Source organism: Schistocerca nitens, chromosome 5 (genome assembly GCF_023898315.1).
Source record: "Schistocerca nitens isolate TAMUIC-IGC-003100 chromosome 5, iqSchNite1.1, whole genome shotgun sequence".
Classification (NCBI taxonomy): domain Eukaryota; kingdom Metazoa; phylum Arthropoda; class Insecta; order Orthoptera; family Acrididae; genus Schistocerca; species Schistocerca nitens.
In genome coordinates this window covers 256207047-256228885 of record NC_064618.1, presented here as the reverse complement: position 1 = coordinate 256228885, position 21839 = coordinate 256207047, and the positions used below count along the sequence as shown (strand labels likewise).

At 43.1% G+C, this 21839-nt stretch overlaps 1 protein-coding gene across 1 annotated transcript in view; it reads right to left on the bottom strand.

Annotated features, from left to right (window-relative positions):
• Positions 1-5418: 5418 nt before the first annotated feature.
• LOC126260372 (clavesin-2-like) overlaps positions 5419-21839 on the bottom strand; it is an 80892-nt gene continuing 64471 nt past the window's right edge. Inside the window, exon 6 of the mRNA XM_049957701.1 lies at positions 5419-5549. Coding sequence (XP_049813658.1) covers positions 5419-5549 — 131 coding nt within the window. The remainder of the gene's footprint in view (positions 5550-21839) is intronic.

Genomic DNA, 21839 nt, shown 5'->3' with positions numbered 1-21839 from the left:
TGATTGAATCAGTGTTTTGTAGCAGATGAATGTCCTTGCTAAAGTTTTATTGAGTTTGATTTGTAGTTGACAACTATTATTTTAAGAGATAATTCACAGTGTGAAGTAGTATTCTCAATGTACACTAATGACTTAGTGCTAGAGTATATCAAGCAGTCTTACAGACCAAAACCACCGAAGAGCTCAAACATCAATTATTTCAAATCATAATATGTATCTAAAAGACTTTTCCTACTAATAAAAATCGTTAACTCTGTAATTTGTAAATATTTGTATGCAGCCTGATAATTCAGTGAAACCAGAGAGAATTTTCCCATTTCGGGCAAAGACGTACATATTGGGACACTTCTTTTATTACGTGCTTCAACTGCAATTCGATATTAGCTGTATGATTGCAAAAGTAGTAGACTTGATTCCCGAATACATAAACTTATAGAGAGTTCACATTAACATGTAGAGTACCAAAACTTTGATGCCATAACGACTTATATTCCAAATTGGAATATTGAAATAAAATTTTTAATTAAGCTATTTATATCTTGACGAGTTTCAGACAGTGCAACCATAAGTTGAATTCTACACAATGTCAGTGAACAGGAGCCAATTATTAACTTTTTTAGTTTTGAAAATTCATCAAGATGTATAATTTACTGATCAGATGTCTGATGAAAAAGTATTCTCTGAAAAGCACGCAAATCAGTTTTACTCAGAGAGAAGTCTGTATTCGTTTTCTATTTCAGATAGTGACTCTTATAACTGTCGATACGTAAGCAACTGTAATGCAGTAGTGTATCGAATGTTAATTACCAGTTACATGCTTTTATGAGTTAGCTTTAGTAATATTTATGCACAAAGTATATTATGGTGGAATAAAAAGAAAGCAACCAACACCTTCTAATCTTTTGGTATAACGTCGTGTGTGACATCCATCTTTAGCAGACACAGAACTTTTATGAAGTGACTATCTTTTATAGTTTCAGGTATAGTGTTGGATTATATCCCGTGCATTGTTTTGGCCCTACGACTGTCTCATGTACTGTACGATAATATGTGAGGCATCACTCTTGATCTTGTATGACTCATGGACTGTCCAAATAAATGGCAGTCTTAATTTCATGGTCCATTCCTATTGTTCCAATTATTTGAGGGCATTTGCATTGACTTGCGCATCACAGTTAAGGATGTCAGTTACAATTTTGTATGAATCCATGTTTTGTTATTGAAACTAAGGAACTGTGCTACAGACAGTTTCTGTTTCATTTTGGTCTTCACATTCTATGTATATATTCACATGTTAGAGTCATTCTTTTGCTGTCCCATTAGCTTATTATAGAGTACCTATTAACATTTTCGGTGTTCTTCATGGGCTGTCTTTTCCTAGTCAGGTATAGTATATTTCCTTACAATTATGATGTGTTTCGTCCTGAAATATCCCTCTGATTTTTGGGTCAGTTTGTGTCTAGGAGTAAGATGTATTTAAACGCCACATGCCTTGAGGATACATGTGACTAACACACTCCACTCAGCTCTGGAGTGGCGAAAATCATCCACAGCTTTCATAATATTATTCTTTATATTTTTGTCGGAAGAACATCAAAACAGTACGTTTCATTAAATAAGTTCCAAAACTAAATTACATGAAACGAATATAAGATGAAACTCGAGAAGTATTTAAAACTAGAACAATATATTTCATCAAAGACAAATCTTTATGTAACACATTTTGCTGTAGCAGTCCAATGAGAAGTAAAATATAAATCACAGCAGGAAATATTTCTAAACGCAACAAAATTCTACTTTTGTGTTTAAGTATGCAAAACATTTACACTTGCAACACATAGCAAATCAGACAATTATAGAATTGCTTGAATGCTCTGTGGAAATAACGACATGAAACAGATGTGGGTTCTCTGTCGTCCAGTTTAGAGGTGTAAGAAGAATTTTCTTCACGTAAAAAATGTCTACCTGCAATTAAATTTTGGTTATGCAGTACTTGGAGAAAAGAATTATTTGATGTGAATTATTCATACAATAGATTGAATATTTGCAATGTTCGTATCTAATATGAACCTGTACTAGTCTGTATTTATGTTGTATGTTCACAAATGTGTGGCTCATATTCGTGACATGCAGAGTATACCAATATGCTGCATCCACTTTTCAGGGATGGAGAGGCAGTGTAAGGGATTATAACACTAAATGTATTCAAACATAACAAGATTAATTGTAATTATCGTTGGCTTCCAGAGATACCACAATTATTTATTATGGATTTCTATTTCAGAAAAGTATATCAAAATGATTACAGCATTCTTGGAACATGTCGCTTCAGTTTTATCTCGAATGTAACTCTGCGCGTAACTTCATTCATATGTTCACAAGTCCTTTAAAGTTTCTTTGACATAATGCACTAACGATGATGAAGCTGAAGAATATGACGGAAACTCACTAACGCATTGCCGTTACATCCCATGCTCGTTAAGAGCGGTATTTGGTGGTAATATGCTGGTGTGCCACGCTGGTAAAAGTATAATTCCTCAATCCCATCGAGCATATGCATACAGAGCCAGGTTTGTGTAATATGATTAAATACACTAGATCATCTATTATCACTAAAACTGTCTGATTATAAATGTAGTAAATAGTTTCCAGAACAGAATTTGCATCTCTTCCACTTCTTTACATTAATTTACGATGGATTATCAGTCTGTTAGTTTTATACTGGGGCTCCTTTCTCCATGTCTAGTGACATTATGAGTTGTAGTGTTGTGGGGCTGAGGATGTTGCATTGCATTGATTTTGGAGTTGCACAGAACTCCGAAAATACACCATACAAAAATGTAAACTTCACATACGACATATGTCATTACTGGATAATGAATGCTTAAAAATCGACACAACATAGTAAATGATGCCAAAATATGTTCTGACATATAGCACAAGCGTTATTGTGCAAACACACAATCAATGAGATGCAGCAGTAGGATTCACACACCACGCAAACAATAAGAACGACGCTTCTGGATATTTCCTCATTTTTCCTCGTCTCTTGCTTCCATTCAGTTCTTCACGAGATGTGACATTACGGTGGATTTAAATGGTAAATTATGGCATATAAAGAAGGATAGATTGCTACTCACAGTAAAGATGCAGAGAGGCGCAATGGGAAGACTATTACACTAAGCTTTTGGCCAAAGCCTTCTTTAGAAAAGAAAGGAAAACACAAGCACATTCACACAAGCAATCACACCTCATGCACACATGACCACTATCTCCAGCCAATCTGGTCAGCCTACAACTATTACACTGAACGAAAGCAGGGAAGGGGCAGGGGCAGCAGAGTACAGGTGACAGGTAGAGGGAGAGAAGAGTGCTGTTGGTGGAGCAAGCAATTACTAGAAGAAGACAGGATAAGGCTCTCAGGCACAGGGTCAGAAGGGTCTGTGGGAGGGGAGGGCGAAATAGGGAGCGGAAAAGGAGAGGATCAGACAGAGAAAAAGACTGGTAGTTGCACTGGAAGAAAGTGGCACACAGTTAGGATGAACAGTCGTGACTGGGAGGAGGTGGTAGGACAGAGAGGGTGGAAACTACGGGAGGTTATTATAGATTGAGGTCGGGTTTTCGGGAGAATGTTGTAGGGATAATTCCCATCATCGCGTTTCTACAACCCTGGTGGTGGAGGGGAACACCAAGATGGCCCGGGTTGTGAAGCAGCCATTGATATCAAGCCTGCTACGTTCAGCAGCATATGGTGCCACACAGTAGTCCACTTTGTTGTTTTCCACAGTTCAGCGTTGACCATTCATACGGTGGCAGGGGGCTGTGATTTGGACTGCCACTTCCATATCCCAGTGGAAGACCAAGGTGCAGCACATCCTATTCCTGGCCACCTGTAAAAGCAGCCATGTCATGTGCAGGCTCCGCTGCAATCATTGCGCTGCTTTTATGTTGGCATGACCACCACCCAGCTGCCCCGGAGGTGTGATCACCACCGACAGAAATAGAATTTTTTTTATTTTGTTACATGGCTGCACGTTCAGAGACCGTGAATAGTTACAACTGAAAGAATAACAGCCCTCGGTCACTATTTTTAATGAATTAACCGGGTTTCAACACTGCTAGGAGTGTCTTCCTCAGAATTTAAATCAAAGAATGGTCTATATTCTATAACATGGTCACAGAATTATGACTCTGTCATACGTTTATAGTCATAATTCTGTGACCATGTTATAGAATATAGACTATTCTTTGATTTAAATTCTGAGGAAGACACTCCTAGCAGTGGTGAAATCCGGTTAATTCGTTAAAAATAGTGACCGAGGGCTGTTTTTCTTTCAATTGTAGCGACAGAAATGCTTGCTGTGTAACGTGCTTGGAAAGAGACTACAGTGAAATTATTGTCTATGAATAAAAGTGCCATTTCTGTTCGTCACATTGCGTATCTCTCCCAGTTATCTTCTAGTGAGTACGATAACTGAAGAAAACTTCACAAGCCAAGATCGTAAAAACGCACTTTGTTGGATTACCAGTTTCGACAGTTCTATGCTTGCGTCATAGGATCTTACGCTTTAAAATTTTTACAATATTTGTCCATATGTACTGCGATGGAAAATGGACAATATGTTGTAAAAATTTCTAACCATAAGACGTGATGATGACTCTATCGAAACCGGTCATCCTAAAAAATGCTTTTTTTACGAACTTGGTTTGTGAAGTTTTCTTCAGTTATCATACGCTGTAATTCGCCCCCAGACTGACAATATCAGGAATATATTCTGCATAATACTGTAGCAGTTCTTTCTAAGCATGGTCCAGCTTTCATTGAGCTATGTTAACAGGCAGTGACAATGCGAAAGTTACTTGCGTCCGTAAGTTTTGCACTGCTAAATGCAGGTAGGGGAATTTCTACTTGACAGGCCAAACAGAGGAAAAGAATTCTTCTGACATTAGTTATGACACTAGATGGAGTGTGAATTATATAGCTGTTCATGAAGTGTAATGTTCTGTCGCCATCAGGGTCACAATCGAAAGGGCACAGTGTTGGATTAGATCACATTTGCGACGGATATCGACAGCATTTTGGTTAAGCAATTATACTGGGGTCATCTTAAATTATATAGGAAAACAACGAGAATCTTAAATGCTGAGGGATGAATGAAGTAGCCGATGCCAGCTAGCACAGCCTACAAATCAACTGTGACCTGAATTTGTGAGACTAATTCAGAATAGATGTTGAGAACCTCATTACTGTCACTGTGGAGGATATTATTTTCCTAGAAACCGTAAGATCCTTAGCAATCACACTCGCAAAATCTGAGCACTCTCCAGCTAGCGTACGTGTCAGTGTGTTCCAGCGGCCGTCGCTCTCAGCTGGTGACGGACGGGGTGCGATGTGCTGCTGGCGGTGCCGGCAAGCCGTCAGTCGACGTCGAGCTTCCTGAGCAGCGAGAACCCGGGCTGTCTACGAGCCCGCCTGCTCTCGTCTGACACCATCTCGTCCTGGCGGACCAGCCAGTCCCTGATGCCGGCCATTGTCGCCAAACTCAGCTCTGCAACAACGCGACAGGCGGCGGCTTAGCATCCGAACACCGGCTGAGTCCTGAGCAGTGTTTCGGCGTAACGACGTTCCTGGACAACTATGAGATATTACGACATTCGTAGGTTACCTACGAATCAACATTTGACCGTAAACAGGCTCAGACACATAACTGTAGTGGAAAAAAGTAAGTTAAATTGTTTTAAATAAAGAGTTTTTCGTTTTTTGTACGACTGCCAGGCAGTGAAGTTGATAATATCAATGAGGTTAACGTTTTCTTACTAGGAGAACTGAGGAACTGTTTGATGAAGAGGACGCTGAGATCATTGAGGATTGGGAGAGCTGTGTGTCCCTGCACACTGGCGTTCAACGCCGCTACAGGCTGACTATGATATAGCAGGTGGTAGGTTCTACCTTACCTTGGGGGCCTCACTGCAGAATTTATTATACTTTGGTTTATTTATCCAAATGCTTTATTCGTTCTCAGACTGTCATCTAAATATTTTGCTCCTTGCAGTGCCCTTACTGGTGAAATTTGTCTGAAATTTGAAGTTAGATTACTGGGTGAGTATTACCTTTTGGTCTCTGACACACAACAGGTTTATACTGTACTAGCCATGAAAATTGCTACACCACGAAGATGACATATTACATACCGAACATTTAACCGACAGGAAGAAGATGGTGTGATATGCAAATGATTATCTTTTCAGAGCATTCACACAAGGTTGGCGCTGGTAGCGACTCCTACAACGTGCTGACATGAGGAACGTTTCCAACCGATTTCTCATACACAAACAGCAGTTGACCGGCGTTGCCTGGTGAAACGTTGTTGTGATGCCTCGTGTAAGCAGAAGAAATGCGTACCATCACGTTTCCGACTTTGATAAAGGTCGGGTTGTAGCCTAACGCTACTGCTGTTTGTCGAATCGCGACAATGCTGCGCGAGTTGGCCGAGATCCGATGACTGGTAGCAGAATATGGAATCGGTGGGTTCAGGAGGCTAATACGGAACGCTGTGCTGGATTCCTACGGCATCTTATCCGCATGGCTGTAAGTGATCGTGCAGCCACGTCTCGATCTCCGAGTCAACAGATGGGGACGTTTGCAAGACAACAATCATCTGCACGAACAGTTCGACGTCGTTTGTAGCAGCATGGACTATCAGCTCGGAGACCGTGGCTGCGGTTACCCTTGACGCTGCATCACAGACAGGAGTGCCTGCGATGGTGTACTCAACGACGAACCTGGGTGCACGAATGGCAAAACGTCTTTTTTTCGGATGAATCCAGGTTCTGTTTACAGTATCATGATGCTCGCATCCGTGTTTGGCGAGATCGCGGTGAACGCACATTGGATGCGTGTATTCGTCATCGCCATACTGGCGTATCACCCGGCGTGATGTTATCGCGTGCCATTTGTTACACGTCTCGGTCACCTCTTGTTCGCATTGACGGCACTTTGAACACCGGACGTTACATTTCAGATGTGTTACGACCCGTGGCTCTACTCTTCATTCGATCCCTGCGAAACCTGATCCATTGAAAACGTCTGGTCAATGGTGGCCGAGCAACTGGCTCGTCACAATACGCCAATCACTACTCTTGATGAACTGTAGTATCGTGTTGAAGCTGCTTGGGCAGTTGTACCTGTACACGCCATCCAAGCTCTGTTTGACTCAATGACTAGGCGTATCAAGGCCGTTATTGAGGTGCAGAGGTGGTTGTTCTAGGTACTGATTTCTCAGGATCTATGCACCCAAATTGCGTCAAAATGTAACCACATGTCAGTTCTAGTATAAAATATTTGTCCAATGAATACCCGTTTATCATCTGCATTTCTTCTTGGTGTAGCAATTTTAATGGCCAGTATTGTACGTCACACAAAAAGTTTTAAAAAATAGTTCTCTTCGCCTTATTAATTTCATTAATAAATCAATCATTACAACAAATTTTCTTCAAATGTGTATTCCGTTTTTTACAGTATATGATACAGTATTGCCTTACTCGCTCCATCGCGTTGTGTGCTAGAACGGAATTCCAGGTGTTAGTTTTCATAGAAGCAACCGAAAAACAAATTCGTAGAGCAAAGCGCACGTTTAATGAAAGCTCCTGCCTTGCCGGCACACGGATCTTTCAGAAGTGTTACTGAAAACAAAAATCGGATGCATTCCAAAACATTGTTCTTTCTTCGGCCAACTTCGACACGAACGTGGTATATTTGATAATTTCTCGGCCGTAGATGAACTTACTTGATACAGAATCACAGAATGTATTTTTGCGCAGTCTTCCCTCGTATATTTGGTTAAAATGCCTCTGAGCACTATGGGACTTAACATCTGCGGGCATCAGTCCCCTAGAACTTAGAACTACTTAAACCTAACTAACCTAAGGACATCACACACATCCATGCTCGAGGCAGGATTCGAACCTGCGACCGTAGTGATCACGCGGTTCCACACTGAAGCGCCTAGAACCGCACGGCCACACCGGCCGGCTCGTATTTTTCTATCAGTCTTTAACGAGTTGAGAGTATTTTGAATTTTTTTCGTGAAAATTTTAACTTGCCCATAAAAACATACTCACAGAGTCGGTAAGGCGGAGTACATTTGAGTGGAATACTTTTTACGTTGCAGATGGATGCTTCCGTTTCATCTACAAAAAGTTGACCGTGAGGTGTCTGACCAGTTCATGCTTCCCACGAGTAAGCAACGCAAACATCTGAATTCCCACCGGCAGCGTGGGAATCATGAACCTTGGCCTCTGCACTACTGTCTCTAGGTCGAACGACGAGAGACGTTACGGTTATAGGCGGTACGCATAAAACTTCAGCTTCGATTTTCTCGAAAACTAATGGCCGTATTATCAAAAGCCCCTAGCCAGGCACTCGAGGGAGGCCCCTCTACAACATACCTAAGACTCATTAAAATTCGTGATTAACAAGTCTGTCGGCCCCTTTGTTACATGAGAGGTTACACAAAGACAGGACTTTTAGAGCAGAGGCACATTCATGATAAGGCTGTTGGAGCATCAATTTCTACCGGTGTGAATAGGAATGTATAGACAAGTTGGAAAATGTTTCTGCTAAGCAAGTGCGACCAGAAACGAATTTCAAATTGCCTGAGTAATGAAAATCAAGCTTTCATCTCTGCGATTGAAAATGTGTAGTTTAAGTGGAGGAAATTTCAAAAGTGCTATAAAGTACGTCTTAGGGTGGTATGTTCTAAGCGAAGTTATGAGGGAAGAGAAAGATCTTCCGTGGTTCAGCAGTCATTTAGAAATCCACTCCAAAAGCAAACACAGTTTCATTGCAGATCTGAATGCAGTCAAAGCCTCACAGACAAACAAAATCTGAACAAATCTCAAATGAACCTAAGGATAGCCATCCCTGATGCGTTCAGTGGATAACGAAGTATGATTCAACATACCGATCTCACAGGAAATCCTCAGAGTTTCGTCATATGTCAAATCAGTAACTGGAAGATGGGTAATCACAGAGAGTATGCCAAAATATTATGTTTGGAGTCCGAAATCGTTTCACTGAAGAATATCATACTGCTCGCTTAATTTTCAGTCACTGTACGAACAACAATATGACATATGAAGATAAGCAAGTGCAGGGTAGTAAGTCAACTGAAATGCTTCACCAGAGTAAAGATTATTCCGGTTGGGATACTTGTTTCCATATAGATTAAACGGGAGAAATTGCTGTTCGATCCATATACAAACGCTCGCTCGGCGAAAGATCCGTACCAAAAGACTGGAAAGTTGCAAGGTCATACCAGTACTTAAATGCAGATGTAGGAATAGTACGACGAATTACAGATCCATATCACTGACATCGATTTTCAGTAGCATTTTGGAACGTATATTGTGTTCTAACATTGTGAATTACCTCGAGCAAAACGATTTGTTGACACGCACAGTCAGCAAGATTAAAAAAAAATCGTTATTGTTGAACACAACTAGTTCTTCGTTCTCACGAAATAATGAGTGCTGTCGAAAGGGGATCTCAAATTGATTCTGTATTTCTAAATTTCAAAAGGCTTTTGATAACATCTCTTGAAAGCGACTTCTAATCAAACTGCGTACCTTTGGAATATCGTCTCAGTTGTGCCACTGCATTCGGGGTTTCTTGTTGGAAAGATCAAAGTTCGTAGTACTTGACGAAAAAGCATCGAGTCAAATGAACTGATATCTGGCGTTCCGCGAGGAAGCGTTATAGGTCCACTGATGTTCCTTATGTATAAAAACCGTTTAGGAGACAATCTGAGCACTCCCAAATAAGTTGTTTGCAGATGATGCTATCATTTACCGTGTAGTAATGTCATCAGAATATCAAAACCAATTGCAAAATTATTTAGACACGACATCTGTATGTTGCGACAAGTAGCAATTGACCCTAAGTGATTAAAAGTGTGAGGTCTTTCACATGAGTACTGAAAGAAATTAGTTAAACTTCACTTCCACGATAAATCATACAAACCTAAAGACTGTCGCTTCAACCAAATACCTATTAGCTATAATTACGAACAGCTTAAATAGGAACGATAACAGAGATAATGTTGTGAGGAAGGCAAACCAAAGACTCAGAAAATGCAACAGGGCTATTAAAGAGATTGCCTACACGGCGCTTGTCCGGCCGATCCTCACCATTTAGGATTGATGGAGGATACGGAATAAGTATGAAGAAGGGCAGCTCGGTTTGTATTATCACAAAATAAGGGAGAAAGTATAACGTATACAATACATGAGTTGTGGTGGCGTATTCTTTGCGACAAGTTGCACGAAATTTTTGTCTCCAACGTTCTCCTCCGATTTCAGTGTTCTTTTAACCTATGCGCAGTTGGAACGGTAGAGAAACGGCCTGAAAGTTGTCCCATGAACCCTTTGCCGAGCACTTCGGTGTGAATTAATGAGTAGTCATGTATATGTAGGTACAGCTGTAGCAACAATCTGTCGCTGGCCACCGGACGAATTAAGCTTGCTTCGAACAGATGCATATGCCTACTACGGGCCTACATCACTAACATGGATCTGGCGTAATATTTTGAACACGTTTTATGCTCGCTTATTGTGATCTTACTAGGTACCGAAAATATCTTCTCTCGAGATCAACAACCATCGCGTGGAAGGCAAATCGCTACTTTTGTCCACTTGACTCAGGATGTAGATACCGATGACCAGACTGATGCCAACTGCCTCCACTGTCGAAAGCATTTCGGTACACTACCACAGTGTCACCTAACGAGCAGAAAATAAGTGTACAGAACAGTAGTCTGACTTTGTGACTGGGCTGAAGAGTTCCCAGCACGTGGACCGCAGCAGTTAGTTCTTTGTTCTCGTTACGTTTTCAGTCCGAAGACTGGTTCGATGTAGCTTTCCAAGCTATCGTATCCTGTGGAAGCCTCTTTCTCTTCGAATAACTACTGCAACCTACATCCTTTTGAATCTGGATAGTGCATCCATCTCTTAGTATACCTCCACAAATTTAACCTCCCACACTTCCCTCCTATACAAATTGGTGATCTCTCGACGTCTGAGAATTTGTCCTATCGACCCCTTCGTCTGGTCAGGTTGTGCCACAAAATTCTTTTCCCTACAATTCTACTCAGTACCTCTGCATTAGCTTCGTGATCGACCCATTTAATCTCCAGCGTTCTTCAGTAGCACCACATTTCATAAGCTTCTATTTTCTTCTTGTCTAAAGTATTAATAGTCCATCTTTCACTTCCATCCATGGCCACATACCATACAAATACTTTCAGAAAACACTTCCTGACACTTAAATCTGTATTCGGTGTCAACAAATTTCTTTTCTTCAGAAATGTTTTTCTTAATACTGCCAGTCCACATTTTACATCCTCTCTAATTCGGCCATCATGCGTTATTTTGCCGCGCAAGTAGCAAAACTTATCTACCACATTGTTTCCTTTATAATCTAATTCCTTAGCATCATATGATCTAATTCGACTACATTCCCATTATCCTTGTTGTGCTTTTGGTGGTGTTCATTTTATATCCGCGTTTCAAGACGATGTCCAATCGTCCAGCTGCTCTTCCAAGCTCTTTTCTCTCTCTGTCAGAATTACAATGTCATCGGCAAAGTCAAGGTTTTTATTTCTTCTCCCTGAACTTTAATTCCTGTTCCAAACTTTTCTTTGGTTTCCTTCACTGCTTGCTCTGCGTACAGGTTGAATGACATAGGTGATAGGCTACAACCTTGTCTCCGTTCTTCACCACTGCTTCCCTTCCATGCCCCTCGAGTCTTTTAACTGCATTCATGTTTCTGTACAAGATGTAAATAGCCTTTCGTTTCCTGCATTTTATCCCTGCCACCTTCACAGTTCCAAAGAATTTGACCGAGCGAGGTGGCGCAGTGGTTAGCACACTGGACTCGCATTCGGGAGGACGACGGTTCAATCCCGTCTCCGGCCATCCTGATTTAGGTTTTCCGTGATTTCCCTAAATCGCTTCAGGCAAATGCCGGGATGGTTCCTTTGAAAGGGCACGGCCGATTTCCTTCCCCATCCTTCCCTCACCCGAGCTTGCGCTCCGTCTCTAATGACCTCGTTGTCGACGGGACGTTAAACACTAATTTCCTCCTCCTCCTCCAAAGAATTTGTTCCAATCACCGTTGTAAAAAGCTTTCTCTAAGTCTACAAATGCTATAAAGATAGGTTTGCCTTTCCTTAACCTATCCTCTGAAGTAAGTTGTAAGGTCAGTATCGCCTCACGTGTTTCTACATTTCTCCAGAATTTAAAATTATCTTCCCAGAGGTCGATTTCTACTGGTTTTGCCATTCTTCTGTAAATTATTCGTGTTATTATTTTCCAACTATGACTTATTAAACTGATAGTTCGGTAATATTCACACCAGTCAGCACCTGCTTTCCTTGGAACTCGAATTATTATATTATTCTTGAAGTCTGAGGTATTTTACCCGTATCATTCATCTCGCACACTAGATGGAAATGTCATGGCTGGATCTGACGTAATGTTGTCTACTCTTGGGGCCATGTTTCGACTTCAGTCTTTGAGTGCTCTGTTGGATCTCCCATCTCATCTTCATGTACGTCCTCTTCCATTTATATAACATTGTATTCAAGTAAATCTCCATTGTATAGATCCTCTGAATATTCCTTCCGCCTTTCAGCTTTCCCTTCTTTGCTTAAGACTGATTTCCGACCTGAGCTATTGATATTCATACAGCTGCTTCTCCTTTCCCCAAAGGTCTCTTTAATTTTCCCTTAGGTGGTATCTCCTTTCCGCTATTGAAATATACTTCAAAATCCTTACATTTGTTCAAAATCAAATGGCTCTGAGCACTATGGGATTTAACATATATGGTCATCAGTCCCCTAGAACTTAGAACTACTTAAACCTAACTAACCTAAGGACAGCACACAACACCCAGCCATCACGAGGCAGAGAAAATCCCTGACCCCGCCGGGAATTGAACCCGGGTACCCGGGCGTGGGAAGCGAGAACGCTACCGCACGACCACGAGATGCGGGCTTACATTTGTCCTCTAGCCATTCGCGCTTAGCAAGTGTGCACTTCTTGCCATCACCATTTTTAGACATTTGTATTTCGTTTCGCCTGCTTCGTTTAATGTATTTTTATATTTTCTCCGTTCATTAGTTGAATTCAATATCTCCTATATCAACCAAGGATTTATACCATGTCTCATATTTTTACTTGTCTGATCCTCTGCTGTCTTCGCTATTTCTTTTCTTAAAGTTACCGTCTTTTATTGTATTCCTTTCCCCTTTTCTTGTCAATCGTCTCCTAATGCTCCCTCTGAAACTCTCAAGAACCTCTTGTTCTTTCAACTTATGCAGGTCCCATCTCCTCAATTTTCTACATTTTTACAGTTTCTTTGGTTTTAATCTACAGTTCAGAACCAATAAAATGTGTTCACAGTCCACATCTACCGCTGGAAATGTCTCAAAACTTAAAATCTGGTTACGAAATGTTTGTCTTAGTATTACATAATCAATCTAAAAACTTTCGTGTATCTCCAGGTCCCTTCCAATTGCATAACCTTTCATGACTCTTAAACCAACTGTTAGCCATGACTGAACTGCGCTCTGTGCAAAACACTACCAGGCAGTTTCCTCTTTCATTCTTTTCCCCAGTACACGTTCACCTACTATTTTTCTTTCTCTTCCTTTTCGTACTATAGAATTCTAGTCCCCCATCATTATTAAATTGTCGTCTCTCTTAACGATCTAAATAATCTCATTTACCTCATCATACATTTCCTCCATCACTTCATCAAAAATGGTTCAAATGGCTCTGAGCACTATGGGACTTAACTTCTGAGGTCATCAGTCCCCTATAACTTAGAACTACTTAAACCTAACTAACCCAAGGACATCACACACATCCACGCCCGAGGCAGGATTCAAACCTGCGACCGTAGCGGTTGCGCGGTTCCAGACTATAGCGCCTACAACCGCTCGGCCACCACGGCCGGCCTCACTTCATCATGTGTAGAGCTAGTTGCCAGATAAACTTGTACTACAGTGGTGGGTATGGACTTCGTGTCTATCCTGGCTACAATACTGCGTTCATTATGCTGTTCGTAGTAGCTTACCTGTTTTCCTATTTTCTTATTCATTATTAATTCTATTTCTGCATTACCCTTAATTGATTTTGTGTTTATAGCCCTGTGTTCACCTAACCTGAAGTCCTGTTCCTTTTGCCATCGAACTTCACTAATTTATTCTATCCAGTTCCCTTTCTAAATTTTCTAAGAGAAAATCTTCAGACATGTAAGTAAAGTACACGAGCAGAATGTTCGTGACTGCTAGTGTCCATGATATATGTAAATGACCCATTAATCACAATGTATATAAATGAGCCAATGAAGAAAGTTAGAACCATCAGACGGTGTTTGCGGACGATGAAGATGTACCCACAGAGTTGTAGCGAAACGTAGGAAGATCTATAGATAATCGTGACTTGGAGCAGAGACGGCCAACTGTGTATAGTTATGCGGGACAATCATTATTGTTTGATTAGACGATGCCGAACAATCATCTGAAACAAACATGTTAGTACCTGAAATTTTGGCCGGCCGCGGTGGTCTCGCGGTTAAGGCGGTCCGGAACCGCGCGACTGCTACGGTCGCAGGTTCGAATCCTGCCTCAGGCATGGATGTGTGTGATGTCCTTAGGTTAGTTAGGTTGAAGTAGTTCTGATGACCACAGATGTTAAGTCCCATAGTGCTCAGAGCCATTTGAACCTGAAATTTTGGCACGCAAACATTTGAAATGGAATCATATTGTATACATATGGTGCGCTTTCTTAATAGCCGCCAGGCGCATTTCCTGTGATGTTTCGGCAGATATTTGCAGATTCGTCGTTTCAGTGTCTGTCTACAGTCAAGTACTGCTCATGACGTCCTTCATGCGATGCCCAGTTTTGGCGAGAAACGTCGGTTTGTCTCCCGTTACAAACAAAACTAGTATTGAAGCGGAATTTTATACGACCACGCCACAGAATGGTTCGAAAATACACTCCTGGAAATGGAAAAAAGAACACATTGACACCGGTGTGTCAGACCCACCATACTTGCTCCGGACACTGCGAGAGGGCTGTACAAGCAATGATCACACGCACGGCTCAGCGGACACACCAGGAACCGCGGTGTTGGCCGTCGAATGGCGCTAGCTGCGCAGCATTTGTGCACCGCCGCCGTCAGTGTCAGCCAATTTGCCGTGGCATACGGAGCTCCATCGCAGTCTTTAACACTGGTAGCATGCCGCGACAGCGTGGACGTGAACCGTATGTGCAGTTGACGGACTTTGAGCGAGGGCGTATAGTGGGCATGCGGGAGGCCGGGTGGACGTACCGCCGAATTGCTCAACACTTGGGGCGTGAGGTCTCCACAGTACATCGATGTTGTCGCCAGTGGTCGGTGGAAGGTGCACGTGCCCGTCGACCTGGGACCGGACCGCAGCGACGCACGGATGCACGCCAAGACCGTAGGATCCTACGCAGTGCCGTAGGGGACCGCACCGCCACTTCCCAGCAAATTAGGGACAATGTTGCTCCTGGGGTATCGGCGAGGACCATTCGCAACCGTCTCCATGAAGCTGGGCTACGGTCCCGCACACCGTTAGGCCGTCTTCCGCTCACGCCCCAACATCGTGCAGCCCGCCTCCAGTGGTGTCGCGACAGGCGTGAATGGAGGGACGAATGGAGACGTGTCGTCTTCAGCGATGAGAGTCGCTTCTGCCTTGGTGCCAATGATGGTCGTATGCGTGTTTGGCACCGTGCAGGTGAGCGCCACAATCAGGACTGCATACGACCGAGGCACACAGGGCCAACACCCGGCATCATGGTGTGGGGAGCGATCTCCTACACTGGCCGTACACCACTGGTGATCGTCGAGGGGACACTGAATAGTGCACGGTACATCCAAACCGTCATCGAACCCATCGTTCTACCAGTCCTAGACCGGCAAGGGAACTTGCTGTTCCAACAGGACAATGCACGTCCGCATGTATCCCGTGCCACCCAATGTGCTCTAGAAGGTGTAAGTCAACTACCCTGGCCAGCAAGATCTCCGGATCTGTCCCCCATTGAGCATGTTTGGGACTGGATGAAGCGTCGTCTCACGCGGTCTGCACGTCCAGCACGAACGCTGGTCCAACTGAGGCGCCAGGTGGAAATGGCATGGCAAGCCGTTCCACAGGACTACATCCAGCATCTCTACGATCGTCTCCATGGGAGAATAGCAGCCTGCATTGCTGCGAAAGGTGGATATACACTGTACTAGTGCCGACATTGTGCATGCTCTGTTGCCTGTGTCTATGTGCCTGTGGTTCTGTCAGTGTGATCATGTGATATATCTGACCCCAGGAATGTGTCAATAAAGTTTCCCCTTCCTGGGACAATGAATTCACGGTGTTCTTATTTCAATTTCCAGGAGTGTAGTCTAGAGTGATATTCGTTGTTTGATATATGTTAACAGGGACACCAAATCCAGAAAAACCACTAGCAGCGATTGAGCAGCGCTACTGCATGGTGGTAGCATTTAGCGTGGGCTATAGCGATGCTTTCGCTACTGGAGTACCTATCTCTGTGTTTTGCTGGCCCTAATAAAACATATCGATAAAACAAATGTCGCACTAGGCTAATTTGGGGCCACGCTGTCGAATGGGAATGTAAAATTCCTCTTTAAAAATCATTATGTTCATAATGGGAATGAAGCAGACGCTTTACGTCCACAATAGAAATCGCATGAACGACGAGATGAGCAGTACGTGTTTGGGCTGACTCCAACATAATTTGCAGTAACAAAATTGGAGTAATCTGTTCAAATACTGGAGAAAGGCACTTGTTGGCTCTTAGGAGGGATACCCATATATACACTGATGACACAAAACACTATAGCCACCTTGTTAACAACTTATTTGACCGTCTTTGGAAAGAAATACATCACTGATTATGCGTACCAGGGACCCAACAGTTTTTTGGAAGGGTCGTGGAGGTATTCGGCATAGATTTTTACGCACAGCTCATGCAATTCACGTAAATGACTGGTGGCTGATTTGGGTATGCGGTATGCGATAGCAACCCGTAAGGGTTCCATAGGATATGCATCAGGCGAACAGATATCAATCTGTAGGGGTTCCATAGAATATACATCAGGTGAATTTAGCCATCAACGTGAATTCACTGCAATTCTCCCGAAACCTCTGTAGCAAAGTTCTGGCTTCGAGACGCGGACAATTATACTGATGAAAGATGACATTGCACTCGGTAAAGACCTCAACCATAAAGGAATGCAGGTAGTTCGCAGGTGTCAGAGTTCTTAGGGTGCTCGCTTATTTCCAAGTCCGTATCTATCTAAGTTCTGAGTTTTCACTGAGACGGCGCTTTGGCGTTAGGTGGTTGTTTGCGTGTGTGATCGCTGGCCGGAGCTTAGCTGGAGGCGTGTGAGGAGGAAAGAGGGGGCTACCTTGGCGTGGAGACAGTTCGACACGGTTGGGGTTGTTTGCGTCTGGACGCCGAGTGGGGCCCGATGGGAAGACCGGACCGTGATTTTACGGTTATTGTGTGGACAGCGGCGTGGTGTGCCGTTTAACTTGATTCGCAAGGGGGGCAAAATCTCGCCTGTTGTAGTTTGTCGTGCCTGAGTTTGAAATACCTTCTATGTGCGGCGGGATGTCATTTCGTCCTCTTGTCTCTCCGTCGCTGGAATTGTTATCCTCGTTAACTTTCCCATGGATGTACGAGGGCTATCCACAAAGTACATTACGTTTTCGTTTGTGTCCGTTAGGGGTGGGGCTAGCGCGGCCATCTTGGTGTCATGGCATTCCGCCGCTCAGTCGCCATCCTGCCGTGCTAGTGAGAGGTTCGTGCTGTACTCCGTTGAGTTACTGTGACAGTTTGAAATGTCAGCGTTAATTGAAAATGCCGCGAAGTGTGAAGTGCGTGCTGTAATAAGGTTTCTGACTGCAAAAAACTGTACACCGATAGAAATCTGTCGGCAGCTTTGTGAAGTGTATGGGGACAACATAATCACTGAAGGTGGAGTGCATCAATGGGTCATAAAATTTAAAAATGGCCGAACTAACGTTCACGACGAAGAGCGAAGTGGAAGACCCAGCATAGTGATTGCTGAACTTGTAGAAAAATTCGATGCCACGGTCCGTGAAAACCGTAATTTCACAATAACGTAACTCTCTATGAGTTTTCCACAAATTTCACGAAGTTTGTAGCACGAAATCATTACCGAGAAGGTTGGTTACCATAAGTTTTGTGGAAGTCGGATACCAAAAATCTTGACAGGGATCACAAAAATTAGCGAATTGCTGCAGCTGTAACGTTTTTGGACACTTACGAGAAAGATGGCGACTCATTACTCGATCGCATCGTTACTGGTGACGAAACTTGGGTTAAGCACGTGAACTGCGAGGCAAAATTGCAGTCAATGCAGTGGGCACACAAATTCCCCCCAAAAACCCAAGAAATGCATGCAGACAAAGTCGGCAAGGAAGGTGATGGCAACTGTCTTTTGGGACAGAAAAGGTGTGATTTTTGTGGATTTCCTGGAAAGAGGCACTACAATAAACTCTCAAAGGTATTGCCAAACTCTGCACCACCTCAGAAGAGCAATACAAAACAAGCGCAGGGGAAAGTTGGGCTCAAAGATCTTGCTGATTCACGAGAACGCCCGGGCCCACACGGCAAATGCCACTCGTGAAGTTCTCGAATCTTTTAAGTGGAAGTTGTTTCTTCATCCGCCGTACAGTCCCGACCTGGCACCAAGCGACTTCCACTTATTCCCAGGTATGAAGAAGTGGTTGGCTATGCAGCGTTTTGATGACGACGCACAGCTTCAAGAAGAGGTAACCACGTGGTTGAAGGCACAGGCGGCCAAATTTTACGACGAAGGAATTTCCAAGCTCGTCCATCGCTGCGATAAGTGAATTAATTTAAATGGCAACTATGTAGAAAAGTAGTATTTAAGTGTGGCTTTCATCTGTATATAATAAAAATTTTTCCAATATTTTATTTATTTTTAATTCCAAAACGTAATGTACTTTGTGGATAGCCCTCGTATATCGATGGGGTACGCTGCTCTCAGTACTCTACTAGACGCTGCTGATGGAAGTGCGTCGTTCAGCGGCACGTTAGTCTGGGTGCTTTATATTTGATCTTCAAGTGTATAGTCTTCGAGTGGCACTCCATAGAGTTTGCCTTGCACAGTTAGAATGGTGTTTATTTTGTCTTGTGGTGCTTCCGCTTTCAGTTAATGAAGGTTAAGCTTGATTCGGCACTGCGTACGACGCTTGGCACCTCAGCAGGCGGGTCGGAACCACCTTCGCGACTAAACGGAAGCCTTTCGACTGAGAGGTCTCGTGTTTTGCATATTGTTCATAAATTGTTGTTTTGGTATTAAGCTGGCTGAGGTTTCTTATGGATTTCACGGCATTTGGTCTGTTGTCGGGCCCGGGCTAGGTCTCGTTATTTTAAAAGTCGGTCCTTGTTTTGGCTTAGTACGATTTTGGTTTACTGCCTGGTGGTTCTGGTAGTACGCCAGGTCGCTGTGGTCGTGTTGCATTTTGTATGGGGCTGTGTGCTCGGACCCGTGGAGTACCATTTTGTGTGAACTGCTTCACTGGGGAGTACTGATCGGGCCATTCTTGGTCCTCTGCTGTATGAAATGATTTTATTATTATTTTAATGTAACATTATGACTTAAATGATTTAATTCTTGTTGCGTTAATTGCAACTAGGGTACTGAGAAATTTAGTAGTGTAATTACGGAAGATTTAATAGTGGCACATGCCCCTTCACCTGTTTCGTAATCTGTTAATTACCGAAAGACCTTAAGTTCATAGTCATATGATGTGATTTTCTTAAATTATTGTATTTTTATGTCATTTTATTATTTTTTTTTATTTGCCGATCACTGATGCACTGTTCCAAGTATTAAAAGGTTTCAGGTAGTTATTACTTGGGTGGAACGCGCGGAACCGCAACGGAGAGAGTAGTTGCGTGCCTTACGTGTCCGTTGTTGGTGTGGCCTGGTGTCCGTTGTTTGTTTTGGTGCATCTGAGTTAAGTATTGTGTTGCCTCCTTCCTTGCGGCCCCGTCGCCTTCTTCTCATAAACATTTCCTTCAAGGCATTTTATTTAATTTTATGCTAGTATTATCTTAATTTCTTACATTGGTAAAATTGTGCGGCCTACATTACGCACACTGTTTGTCATAGCGGAGTTGATGTGCCATTGTAATTTCTTAAACTCCATTGTGTATGCCCTTCGTGATACATTTTGTTTGGCTCAATAGATTTGAGTATGGCAATTGTAATGTCTCATATATCTTGATGTGCGTGTGTATTGTTGCAATAAATGGATGATTGTTATTTCTGTTTTTGACGCCCTTCGTGCCTCTTTTCTTGTCCCTATTGGTACGCTATCCTTGTGTTGGTAAGCCACATCAAGAGTGTCTTCGATTATTACCACAGGCCCCATGCAAACGCCAACGCAATGCTGCTACCTCCAGCCTGCGTCCGTGGCAAGCTTCGCGTTTCGAGTTGCCGTTTACCTCGATTAATGGGTTTTTGGAGACGACCAGCGACTTAGTGTGGCAAAAATGTGATTCACCATAAGACCCGACACGTGTCCATTGATCGATGGTCGAATCCGCCGGCCCCCTGCCCACAGCAGTCGTAATTGACGATGTCGTTGAGACAACATGCAAACACGTGGGGGTGCTCTTCTGTGGAGCTCAGTGTTCAACAATGGACGATGAAAGGCGTGCACCGAGACACTTGTGCGTGCACAAGCATTACATTCTATTTGCAGAGATGCCACAGATCACCATCAACCCTACATTACAGAGCAGAGAAGCCTCCAAACCCACAGGTCTGTGAAGATCATGGACGTTCAACCATTTAGCGCCTTCTACCTCCTTCCATAGACACTCACGACAGTAGCACGTGAACAGTCGACCAGCTTCGCCGTTCTCGAGGTAGTCGATCACAGGCTCTGCATAATAATAATAATAATAATAATAATAATAATAATAATATGATATTTGTCAAAGTGCCTTATCTCAGTGGATTACCATATTTGCAGTCAGTTTCCTCGCTAAGGTGTTCAGCCCGTCCTCATCTGCTCCACTTACATAATGTCGTTGCCGCATCACATGCCCGCATCTCCAGTATTCGACACCCACGGTTGTGGTGGGCAGTGATCATAATGTTCTGGCTTATCAGTGTGTATACACGGTGTCTATAATTAATGTTCTAGTTATAGACGATGTACAAAGAGAACCACTGCGGAGAACGACGTCAAATTTGATCAGTATGTTAGTGACGCGGGGAAACGTCATGGAACAAAGACTGACAAAAATTTTACCAATTATCTTCCACGGTAAACGCCAGAATAAGGACACCAACTGAAGAGTGGCACATAGCTGTTCCTCAGTTTCCGTCTGTGACGCTCAACATGACTGTCTCCACGTAAGACCGCGCCCTGCAGGTGAAGTTATTTCACAAGAACAGTGACTGTGCCCTAGTAACCCCGCAGGAGTTCGGAACACTAAAGGGTATAAAAACAAGGATTTGTCTGATATCCCGTTAACGGTCCGTAGAAAATGGTTACAAAATTCGAAAAAACGGGTTCTTTTGAAGAGCAGTCAGGCAAAGGGAGGAAAGCAGTTGAACTGGCGAGTATCGAAAATGTGGTCACAGAATTGCAGAAGGGTTCGAGCGGTTGTGTGCAAACATGCAGGGCATGGAGAATTCCCAAATGTAGAACATGCCTGCGAAA